The 12,577-nt window shown below is 40.9% G+C and overlaps 2 protein-coding genes across 7 annotated transcripts in view; one reads left to right on the forward strand and one right to left on the reverse strand.

Moving 5' to 3' along the window:
* Nucleotides 1-866: 866 nt before the first annotated feature.
* Nucleotides 867-3,953, reverse strand: ccr6b (chemokine (C-C motif) receptor 6b). Of its 2 annotated transcripts, none has more exons than XM_083682775.1 (2): nucleotides 3,840-3,953; nucleotides 867-2,454 (listed from the first exon to the last, which is right to left on the reverse strand). In XM_083682775.1, exon 2 carries the CDS (start codon nucleotides 2,443-2,445, stop codon nucleotides 1,351-1,353), a length of 1,095 nt encoding a protein of 364 aa, XP_083538901.1. In that variant the 5' UTR covers nucleotides 2,446-2,454; nucleotides 3,840-3,953; the 3' UTR covers nucleotides 867-1,350. The 2 variants fall into 2 exon arrangements, with proteins under 2 accessions (XP_083538901.1, XP_083538902.1); XM_083682776.1 differs by having other exon boundaries at nucleotides 867-2,300; nucleotides 3,840-3,893.
* A 3,714-nt stretch (nucleotides 3,954-7,667) lies between these two features.
* crybg1a (crystallin beta-gamma domain containing 1a) overlaps nucleotides 7,668-12,577 on the forward strand; it is a 42,542-nt gene continuing 37,632 nt past the window's right edge. For all 5 annotated transcript variants that reach the window (XM_083682762.1, XM_083682765.1, XM_083682763.1 and 2 more), the window contains exon 1: nucleotides 7,668-8,082. In XM_083682762.1, coding sequence (XP_083538888.1) covers nucleotides 7,745-8,082 — 338 coding nt within the window. In that variant the 5' untranslated portion in view covers nucleotides 7,668-7,744. The remainder of the gene's footprint in view (nucleotides 8,083-12,577) is intronic.

A 12,577-nucleotide genomic window follows, 5' to 3' on the forward strand; every position in this document is an offset into this window, starting at 1 on the left:
GTATGCTATGACATATGTTGAAATGTAAAGTAGGTAGAGATACCAATAACGATAGATAGAACATCCTGCTTCCTGGTACCGCCTGATGAAACTACCACATTCAAATGACATTTAGAACACATTACGCCTCTGTAGTGTATGAGTTGCAAATCAAATCAGGTATTGAGCATCAGCAACATTGAGCATCAGTAATTTGTTGTTGTTGTTGTTGTTGTTGTTTAGTTGTTGTTGTTTGGGTTATTTCCAAGTAGTTCAAGTCATTTGTATTTCACACATCAGCCACAATAGAGCTTTGGCTGGACCCCAAAATTGTGAAGTTCATCTACCTCTGGTGAGGGAGGAGCTGCTTTTTTGTATTTGAGTCTAAATTACTTCTATAAGACCTACAACATGTGTTGGCATCGCTGGTTTGTGCATGTATTCCTAATAATGTATCTTTGAACTATCTGTCTGTTCAGGCATTTTTGTCTTAGTACTTTGTCGATGGTCCAATCAGAACTCCCATACTTTCATCAATGAAAGTCAAAGAAGCCATTATGAGACTGAAATATTAGAAAAAATCTATCGGAAACAGCCAGTACCTTACACTTACCAAAATCAACAGTTTGTAACATAATTAAACTTTCATTGATAATCAGTCTTCTTGTACAGTATTGAGATCTGTACAAGGAGAATTTATGGCTTGTATCTGTCAGAAACAAGGGTGAAATGACTGCAGGTTTGTGGTAGGGGGGTGGATTTCATACAGATCGAGTATGCATACTCTGGCATCTTTCCTAACATCTTTCCTAAGATTTTGATGCAGTTTATAATTAGATAATAAAAGATAATGCAATTTTACATAGAATTTTCTTTTTTATTTGGCTTTTCAACAGCTTTTTTTTTTAATCACAGGGTAGGCACTGCCATACAACATGCAAAATGCAGCATTCAAAATATGCAAACAATATTGCTGTATGATAAACAAAACAAATACATTTCAATAGTCATCCTTCCCCTCCTCAGATACTGTACATGTATGTGTATTGTGTACCAAGGTAAACATAGAAAAGATACATGTATATACAGTAGCTACCAAACATACTACGATACATAACATCCATGACCTTACTACAACTTTAGGTTATCACTCATCGCATGAAATGTGAAATATTACCTAATTATTTAAATGGTTATTGTTTTTCTCATAGCCATTTTATCCTTTTCCTCCCTGACTTCATAACAGTCTTAGTTGCAGTGGAAACACTGAAATCCTCATTGATAAACGTTTGTCTCTTCATGACCTACTGTACAGTACCCATGGCAAATTATATAAGCATTATACAGCAATTGATATTGTCTTACACAGCTTCACATGGTGAACGATGACCCGTTCTCATTGTTGGATCCCTCTTTGGACTTGCAAACCGACACATAAACGTCAGAGGTCTGGCGCAAGGAGCGACCTGAGTAGATATACTTCTTCCCCATGCACCACAGGTCCTCCAGAATCTTCCGCAAGGTGTTCCTGAACTTCACCCCTATAAAGGCGTAGAGGATGGGGTTGATGCAGCAGTGGAGGTAGGCCAGGCTCCTGGTGATGTTCAGAGTAGTGATGATCATTTTCTCTGCCGGGCACTCCCTCTGCTGGAACAGACTCAACGTTTGCTGGAGCAGGGTCACGTTGTAGGGCAGGTGGCAGATGATGAAGACCACCACCACGGCAAAGACCACCCGCACCGCCTTGTGTCTCTGGATGCTCTGGGCTGTCAGCAGGGTACACACGATACTGGAGTAGCAGACCACCATGACCAACAGGGGCAGAAAAAACCCTATAGACACCTGCAGGCTTGGCACCAGCACCTTCATCAGCTTAGCGGTTGCTTTATGGTAGAACTCCATCTGGCACACAGTCTCCCCCAGGTCTGTGTCCTTGACCCGTTCGTTGTAGATGATCGTGGGTATGGACAGAGCTATGGCCAGTGCCCAGATGGCAAAGCAGATGAGGCGGCTATAGACCACAGCCTTGGAGCGGATGCCGAAGGAGCGCCTAGCCTGAACAATAGCGACATAGCGGTCACCGCTAATGCAGGCTAACAGGAGCATACCACTGTAGAGGTTAATGCTGTAGGCTCCTCGTAGCACTTTGCATGCCAGGGATCCCATGCTCCAGTCATGCTGCTCGTTGTATATGATGAGTGGTAGGGCCACGACGAAGAGGAGGTCTGCTATGGCCACGTTCAGAAGGTACACATCAGTCATGGTCTTGGATCTCTTGTAGAACGCGTATGTAATGATCACCAATGCGTTGCCCAATAGGCCTAAGGCACAGATTAAAGAATGGACGCAGGTTTGTATGAAGATGCCAATGTCACTGTTGGTATTCGCGTCACAAAGATCTGTTTCATAGTCACCATCTAAATAATAGTCACTATCATTTTCACTTGTGTAATTTATCACGTTCATGTTGTTCACCTGTGAAAAAATAACACAAATGACTGAATAGACAAACAAATGTAATTATCAGATCATTTACATCTTTACTTATTGGAGTCACTTCTGACATTTTGAAGTTGAGTCATTAGGTTACTTTATCATGTTGCATGTATGTTTATGAAGGAGAGGCAAAAGACAAACATTGCAGCGATATTTAGTCAGTCTCAAAAAGGGACATTGTTTTTTTCTTTTTACATGTAGTGAGACTGTTCAACTGCAGAATTGCAAAACCTTACTGAGAAATGAACCTACACTATTTGAGAGCAAAGCTCTTTAGTGGTCTTTAGTGACCTATTTTCACATGTGCCTGAGAGCCTCCTTGAACATTTTGTGAGAGTACATCAAGGCATGTTGTAGGAGGGTGAGATCTGTGTTTGCCTGATCTGTAGAGCTGATTAGATTCTTATCAGATCCACAACAGGGCACGATACACTGCAGCACATTGTACAGCCTTTTACCTTTTCAGATGTATGTTGACTTAAACAGGTCAACAAGATGCCTGTTGTTAGTGTGCAGATACACAGTCAAAGATAAGCACCAAGATGAGAATCTGCAATCACAAACTGCAGTCCCAAATAACCTTTGAATATGGTTTCAATTCTCTTTGACTACAATGGCTAAATTGGGGAAAGTTCTGAGAGTGTTGTATCTATTGCCACAAAAGAGAAGAAGATAGTTCTCCTTTGTGGTCGCGTTAATACCACTACTCATCTGTGAAAACATGTGTTCAATGATTCTTCTATTTTGGTCAATACATGTTCCTGTTGTTCAATTTGCTCACCACATTATGAATGCCGTGACAGCTGTTGAAATGGTTGATCAAATTTGACAGTGTGTCACTTGAATGCATTCTCTGTGCTCAGTGTCAATGTTGTTATAAGCACTGGTCCAAAGTGTGATGACTTCAAAAATGTACTTTCCCTTCTATAAAATGATTTCTGTCATGACATAAAAACCCTTCATGATACATTTGAAAGGGCAGTAGTATGTAAAGTTATTTGCTTAAATAATAATCATATTCTTGAAGTTGGAATGAATCTTGATTATTTATGTTTTTTATGATGAATGTAACAATGTAAACATTTGCTAATGAAGTGAAACTCTTCAAATCATTACTTTATATTTAGATTTCTCTACTTTTGTTTTGGATAAACCTTTTTTGGATGCTCCTTTTCAGATAACATTAACAACATCTGACATGGCTTTGACAAAATACACCTGTTGCTAGAAATACAGTATACCTGAGATTTAATTGAACATGTTGATCTCAAATACACTTCATAGGTCATCAGTACATACCTGTGAGAAACAAGAGAGAGAGTGCAAGCTGCAGAAATATTAAACTGCGTATAGAAAACCCTCACCTTTGCTTCACGGTTCCCAAAATAAAACCAATTATAGTTAAAAGTAGGACATCTAATTGGGAATAGCTAATCTGGTCACAGGATCTTCAACTGTACCTGTCAATGTCTACTGCCACTCCCAAGCTACTGTGGGTTTATATTTACCATTGCACAGTGTACTGCTTTTATCTGATCTTCTAACCGTTTGATCTTTTCTCTTCTGCATCTACTTCCTACATGTGTTCAAAGATACACAATGATGTATGCAATGTACACGCCCCCTGAAATGAAGAAAAAAACAGCCATCATCAGTGGGGTATTCCCTGCTTTATTTATTCAAATCACCCTTGCTGATGGCAGTTTGAGAGTTCAAATAATACATCCATTCTTCATTCATTCTATTAACTTAGGGTTAGGCATAGTTATGTACATACATGCTGTAGAGCTGCCAGTGTTATCACCTTGAATTAAAAGGGGCAATTTAAAGGGGCAATCTTGGATTCAAACAACACCAAAGCCATCACCCCGCTATGTTTTTGGACTGAGGGATTGGGCTGGAGAAATAACCACTCTCAAATTTTTAGACGGAGATATGGCTGGGGGGACTGACCATCCATGAACATCAACGAATTATGTTTTAACCATGTTTTGAAGTATTAAAGTGTTTGTATACAGTTACATTGTATACAAACAATGGAGTCAAACAAGTTTGGGTTCTGATGGAGGTAAGACAGTTGAACTAAGCTCACTAGGCATTTATAAATTACATTTTTCAAGAATCAATGGCTATACCAAACACAGCCAGCATGTATACATTGAAACTAGGTAGGCTGGGAATCAAACATCGCCCATCGTACAGCATCAGCAAAATGTGTCATATTGACAGCAGGACAACGCTTTTTGTGAATTTTAGAGATAGATAGATAGATAGATAGATAGATAGATAGATAGATAGATAGATAGGTACTTTATTGATCCCCAAGGGGAAATTAAGGCGTTACAGCAGCTCACATCACAAACAACAACAAAATAAAGTGACAATAGAATAATAGAATAAAATAGACATCTGAAACATTATATACAGGAAGAACAGTCCAGTATGATTTAACATCCCCCAGCCTGACTCTGATCACCCCGATTGAGCTGCCGGAGGAGGAGTTGTACAGTCTTACTGGGGCAGGCGGAAAAGATCTCCTATAGCCCTCCTTAGTGCAACGTGGTTATAGTAGTCTGTTGCTAAAGGAACTTCTCTGCTCTGCCACAGTGTCATGTAGGGGATGGGAGGGATTGTCCATGATGGCCAGGAGTTTGGTCCTCATCCTCCTATTGGCCACCCCTCCACAGTGTCCAGGGTGACACAGAGGACAGAACCAGCTTTCCTAATAAGCTTGTTCAGCCTCATGGTGTCTCCTTCCTTGATGCTGCTCCCCCAGCATTCCACCGCATACAGCACTGGGCTGGACACCACTAACTGGTAGAACACGTTCAGCAGAGTCCTGCACACGCCAAAGGACTTGAGCCTCCTCAGGAGATAAAGCCGGCTCTGGCCCCTCTTGTACACGACATCTGTGTTACCAGTCCAGTCCAGTTTATTGTCCAGGTGCACCCCCGGGTACTTGTAGCTCTGGGCCACCTCCATATCCTCTCCCTGGATGGAAACAGGAGACAGGGGGACCCTAGTCCTCCTAAAGTCCACCACCATCTCTGTTGTCTTGCTGATATTGAATAGCAGGTGGTTCTGCTCACACCACTCAACAAAACTGTTCACCAGCCTCCACTGACACATTCCACAATAGCAGAATCGTCCAAGAACTTCTGCAGATGGCAAGTATCTGTGTTGTGCCTGAAATCCGAGGTATAGAGGGTGATGAGGAAGGGAGCCAGAACTGTCTCCTGGAGGGCGCCAGTGCTGCTCACCACCCAGTCCGACACCCCTGCAGCCGTACAAACTGTGGCCTGTTGGTCAGGTAGTTTGTAATCCAGGAAACAATGGGGGAGTCCGCCTGCATCCTCAGCAGCTTATCCGCAAGTAGTACGGGCTGTATGGTGTTCAATGCACTGGAGAAGTCAAAGAACATGACCCTCACAGTGCTGCCAGCCTTATCTAAATGGGAGTAAGCTCTGTGTAGCAGGTAGATGATGGCATCATCCACACCAATGTCTGCCTGGTAGGCAAACTGCAGGGGGTCCAAGGATGTCTTCACCAGGGGCCTCATGTGTGCTAGCACCAGTCTTTCCATGGTCTTCATGATGTGGGATGTCAAGGCTACTGGTCTATAGTCATTCAAAACACTGGTGTTCCTTTTCTTTGGTACCGGTGCCAGGCAAGATGTTTTCCACATTGATGGGACCTTTTCCAGACTGAGGCTCAGGTTAAAGAGGTACTGGAGTACGCCACACAGCTGGTCTGAGCAGACTTTGAGCACCCTCGGGCTCACACCATCAAGGTTTCCCCAAAAGTTTCCCCAACTCCCTCTTCATCTGAGCCGTACTGATGAAGACACTGGAGCGGGAGGTGGTGGGGGAGGGTCGTTGGTTGTGGCAGTGGTGTCGGGGGTGGCAGTGGTGTCGATCCATGTGTGCTGTCTTGGTACATTTAAAAGTGGAAAAAATGGATACACCAATCCCAGACAGCCCCTTTAAAGCCACAATCCTTAATTTGTGATTTAAAAAAAAAAAATGTTTTATATATTTTAGGGCATTTCTACTTCACTGGGATAGAGACAGTAGAGATTGACAGGAAGGATGGGTGAGAGAGAGGAGGGATGACATGTAGGATATGTCGATGGCTGGAATCGAACCAGGGACCTTGCGATGATATGGTATGTGCCTTAGTGTGCTACGCCACTGAGCGCCCCTGTAAAGCATTTTTTTATCCATATTCTAGAAGTGTTGCTGAGTAGATTGGTAGTAAATGTCGGTAAGTATTAGCCTTGGAAAGATATTTGTGTACAGTCAATTATATGTGCCCTTTGTAATCCAACAGTCTTTCATTAGGCTAATTAGGATATTAGATAATTACAACCCCTTAAAAACACTAATAATACATGTAGAGGAGTACATGTTTACTTCCAGAGATAAGTTACCTTCCTTTATCTATATTTACTATTTCTAAATGCTTAAACAAGTTTAAATTGGGCGCTTTTTATTTAGAAGAAATCTTAATTTACATACACCCGGGTAGGTGGGCGGAGTTCCACTATTGTAGTTGACGGAACACAGATTCATCTCATGAATGCAATTAGGGTCACGTGTATTGGATAAGAAAGCTGCCCTCCTGTCCTTCCTGGTAATAGCCAACAGGTAGAACTAACACGCCATTTGCAGCGGTTGAGACATGAATATGTTACATGAATAGCCTAATCCACAATTTTTATTTGGTCACTTAATAACAACAACATATTTTTGAATATGAGACACAAGGCAAATACATTTGTTTCTGTTCAGACATTCAAGCCAAAAAACAACACTCAAGTTTGGTAGCATTTTCAATCAAACGCAAACATACGGGCCATATTTCATAGGAGATACCAAGATGTTTGATAAATTGATAATATGATATACAATTGAGCAACCTGTATGGACGTGAATAGCCCTTGTTGATACACTTGGGCAATACATGATTTATTCAGAAAAATGAATCACCACAAGGTTATAACACACCGTTTACCTGTATACCTATCCTATCTCATTCTAAATTGAGAGTGCTAAAACTCCCTTAGGCGCTGTGCTGAGAGAGTTAAAAGATTTCGGAATACCGCTAGACAGGTAGCGCACCTCATCTGCATACTGGGCAGCGCATCAGTACTGGGTTGCACTTGAGCACTTGTGCAAGGGATTTTACCCGCTCTTCAAGTCGTCCTCGTGGATCAACTATTAGGTGCTCTATTTGTTTTAACACCTTTTAAATACAGTTTTGAGCAACCATGAGTAAATCTGGAAGCTTTAAAATAAAGAATTTTTTCCATAAAACAAAGTCACAGGAGAAAGAGAACAAGGACTTAAAATATGAAACTTTTGAAGATGGGGTACCCGCAAGCCCAAGCGCGAGGTCTGCGACTTTACCGCATAGCCCCGGACCTGTCAGCCCAGGGCATGCGACGCTGCCCAGTAATATTCTACCGGCGACGAGTCCGAAAGAGAAGAAAGTGAAACGGTTTTTATCTTTTCGGCTGAAGAAGAAAAAATCTAAGGACACACCGAGCAACGACGTGTTCTTCAACCAGACAGATGAGCTCGACAGCTTATCAACATGCAATGATAGGTTTGTCACTAATTAACATGTACAGTATATCCTAGTAGTAGCATACAGTCCTAGTAGTTCTCCAATATTTAATTCAGCTTGTCCCTGTGGGTCTTTCTCTTTACCTGTCACTTTTAACTGGCAACACCTGCTTGGCCATCCTTAAGCCATGTGTGGAAGATACATATAACACGAATTCAGGGAGAGGAAACCATCAAAAACAATCATTGTGGCCTATACAACCGTCTATCACCTGCACTGCATTATTAACTCGGGGATTTTACATGATTGAGCAACATTAAATCATAGAGATTAAGAACATATTATGGTGGAAATGTGCAGTTATCACAGTTTGCTGTATTGGATTACATGACTATTATGTTTAGAAGTGTGTGCATGTGTGTGTGTGTGTGTGTGTGTGTGTGTGTGTGTGTGTGTGTGTGTGTGTGTGTATGCTGTTATGTTGGTAAGCAATTCATGCTTGCTTTCAAGATGGGCTTGATTCAGTGGGTTTTAGGGTGCAATTAATTAATCACAGCCCATTCACATTTGCTGTTATAAACTGACATTTACTGTCATGACACATGCACTTACACATATATTGGAGTACCACTGTAGGTGATACTGTAGCAGAGCACTAGACACAAACTTAATATTAAGTAAGATAATCTCCCAATTATGATCATTTGTTTCACCACACTGAGGCTGTGTGGTAACAATTAATCCTGTGAACGTGTTGTGATACATTTACAGTGTTTTCAAATGGAGCAGTGACTGTTTTCCCTGTGGCGTGTTGAACAGGTTAACTAGTGAGGTGTCAAGTTTCTTCTCGGCTAGTTTTGTCTTGCTCTGTTTTTGTACACTCAAACTTGAAGGCAGAGTAGGAGGAGAACAGATGAGGTTGTTTGCAGGGTAAATAAGGTGAAGCATGAATCAATATTGTATTAAAGCTTCATTTTCTTGGGGTTTGTTACAAATGTTTTAAATTAGCAGTCAGTCGCACACCTACAGTACGCAGTCCTTATCTCTGAGCTGCTATGGAGACTCACTACCGTGGCTACTTATGCTCTTATAATGGAGTTTGACTCGTATCAAATAACCATAAACATTCCACCATATATCTATTCATGTTTATTTCCCTCCATTAACAGAATCGACTGTCTTTGACCATCGTAGGTCTCAATTATGCAACCAAATATGATGCTACCTGACAGTCAGCCACAAACCTAACCTGCTTGCACTGTAAACATTATTTTTAACAAACGCCCACACATATGGCACTCAAATATGCATTCAGATGATATTGTTCTACACCCTTGATGAGTTAGCATTCAGGGTTGATGATTGACTTAAGTGTGATGTCGTGTGGAGATCACATGCCTGTATGAGGAGGCCAACCATTACGTCTTACATATTATTTGAATACTGGAATCAAAAACGTGTTGCCACATTAACCCCATCCAGTCCAATCAGATCAGATGTGTGATGGTCACTGGGCAAGACGTCATATGAATATGATTAATCTGTTTGGCTGAGCACAATAACATAATTATGCAGTTATACATGCACACACACACACACACAGAAGTATCCTATTGTCTATCAGTTTCTTTTATCTCAGCTAGCAGCAGTGTAAGAGTTTGTGTGCATCATAGAAGGAAAGTAAAGCCACCTGGTTGACTGATACTGCTGAGAGACGCAGCACACCGACACACACTTGTTCACACCTGTTTGTTCAGATACTGTACATGAACACAGACACACACAGACACACACACACACACACACACACACACACACACATATGCACACACACACACACACACACACACATGCACAACAACTTTAATACAACTACACAACTACACAAACACATGATAACACAAACAGAGATACAATAACATAATCACACACACACTTAAACACAAACAACACACATATGTACAATAACCCAACCACACACTCGACTGTACAAAACCACACAACACATCTGGTGGATTGAGTCAATTTGAATTAGTCTCCTCTTGAGTCAGAAGGTAACACTGTTGTGGCCTACTTTGTCATTCCAATACCATTGTGGCATCACACTTGTGACTGTCTTTTGGTAGTAATTGTGTATCAGCCACTGAAAACACTCTCAACGCTCTAGAGCACCTTCCTTACATTGCATTTATAACTTTGACGAGAAAAGACTGGAGCTTATTTGAACAAAATGTATGAAGTGGTATAAACATCCACATCTGAGAAACGTTTGTCTCATGGTCAATACCATACTATGATATTTCTTCTTTTTTTTTTCTATCCACATTTTCTATCTTTTCTTATCTCTATCTTCCTGATGTTGCCTAGTACCTTTATTGAGATGTAACAGAAACGTTATGCCAGTCATTATCTGTGAATTAGACATGTATCATCACTCATTCTAGAAAACAAATGAGGATAAACGGATGTGGGATCTTTAATGCTTCAGCTGAAATTCTACACAAAGCCATGCTGTATAAGATATACCCAGATAGCAAAATACCAGATCTGTTACATACTACATACTGTATATAATCTATATATCGCTTATACAGCATGATACCCGATATATCCATTTCATTCAGTGTTCGAAAAAAGGAGCATTGCGAAAAGGACATTTGGATTGACACATTCACACGGCACAGTTGCCAGACTGGGAGCCAAGTGTGTTAGCTTGTCTCTTCACCGTGCCTGTAGTTGTGGCTGTGGTTGGGAAGAAACGTGTCACATATTTGTGCTTTGCAATGAGGCTCTCATGCAGAGGCTCGGAGGCTTGGAATAAATTTACCTCAAATTCCTGTTTCAGCCATCTTGTTTTCAACATCATTCTCTCATGCATGTTCTGAGACGCTATTACTATTTTTTGGGGGGTGGGAAACAACCCTGCCTTACTTCTGAACTTGACATTTTCAAGTTAACTTTTTTTTTTCTCTGCTTGACTCTCCATGGGTCTTTTGACTTTGTGCTTACTTATTTTACATAGTGTTACATAACATAACATTTATGTAGTGCACCTCTTCTAGATGACCCGCTGAATCAGTTTGCACAGGGGTGACCAAACAGTCGCTGCCTGGGGGCTTTGAGAAATAGCCTATATGCTTATCATAGCAGGGATGCCTGCGTTGATCATCTGTAGACTGCATTCAGCTAAGCAAATGGCTTTTTGTGTTTGCTTTCTGTCTGTGCAATGTGACAGAATGTAGTAATGACTTACTTTTGTATTTCCCTTTATTTTATTTTTCCAAGGCTTAGGTTAGAATTTGACCAATGTTATAGGCTACTTGAGAACTTGGGTATACTATACAAGCATGGAAACTAGCACAGCATGCTCAAATGCTGTGATAGCATAGCATTGAAAGTATTAATTGAAAATGAAAAGTATGAATGTTTATGCATTTGTGGGTGTGGGTGGGTGTGTGTGTGTGTGTTATGTGCATGTGCTAATCTTTGCACAGTGCTTTCAGTTATAGGTTTCTGCAGGAGTAAACAAATCATTTTTTGAAGGGAAACATTTCAATTTCGACCTTTGCTCTTCGGAACTCCTAACATGCATGTTTCACTCACATGCCTGGAAGATTGGAGATCAAGATCTAGACACAGAGTAGCTCATAGACAAGTCTCCATATTAAAATGAGCTCATGCTCTAACTTACTACCTCAGCTCCTAAACTGCACAGACAGGGTTCTATGAACCGGAGTCGTAGCTGCCTGAGGTGAGGGTGTGGAGCTGGCAGGTAACATGATAAACAAGGAGTCAGTTCTAATGCCACACCTGTGGTTTCCCTCCAAACTGTAGGGGGTTATGGGGAAAAAATGTCCCAATACCGCAGCTCATAGCTGGGCTCCTGATTGACACTCATGTCATATGGTTAAGATAATGACACATTGTATCCTGTAAGCATGGACTTCCTCCTTAAATAAGTATCACTACTATTGGTTTTTAGGAGAGACTGGTTCTTAAACTAGCAATTTACACAAGGAGGGGCCTTACATCATTCGTGAGGGACTTCATGTTTACTGTAGACTTGTTTTACATTGAAATGTTTGTCCTTTTTAACGATAATCCAAGTTGTTGATAGGTGTTAACAGTGCGTTCCTGTACTGTAGGAATGGTCCTCTTTGTGACATTAGTGCTGTAATTTACTACTGTTTCAACTTGTTCACTTTTGTTCCCTGAGAGGGACTGTGGCAATTTCTCTAGACCTCCAAATAAGACGTGAGTAAAATTTTAGTAATTTGGGTCAACTATAACTTAATAACTAATAATGATAGTTATTAGTTAATAGTTGTGACACTCTACCTTCAATGGAAATGTTCATGGAACAAGTTGTTGATATTTGCTTCACAAAACCTAGGTAACACCAAATCTGTCGTTAGATCATTGTAGATAACAACTTTTCACACCATCAATCAGACTTCTAGATGACACATATTTCCTAATGACATGAATCATATGATGATTCGCGTTGATGGTACAGGATATTGGTTTTCTGAGA

This window comes from Argentina silus (assembly GCF_951799395.1).
Source record: "Argentina silus genome assembly, chromosome: 13".
In the NCBI taxonomy this organism is placed as follows: domain Eukaryota; kingdom Metazoa; phylum Chordata; class Actinopteri; order Argentiniformes; family Argentinidae; genus Argentina; species Argentina silus.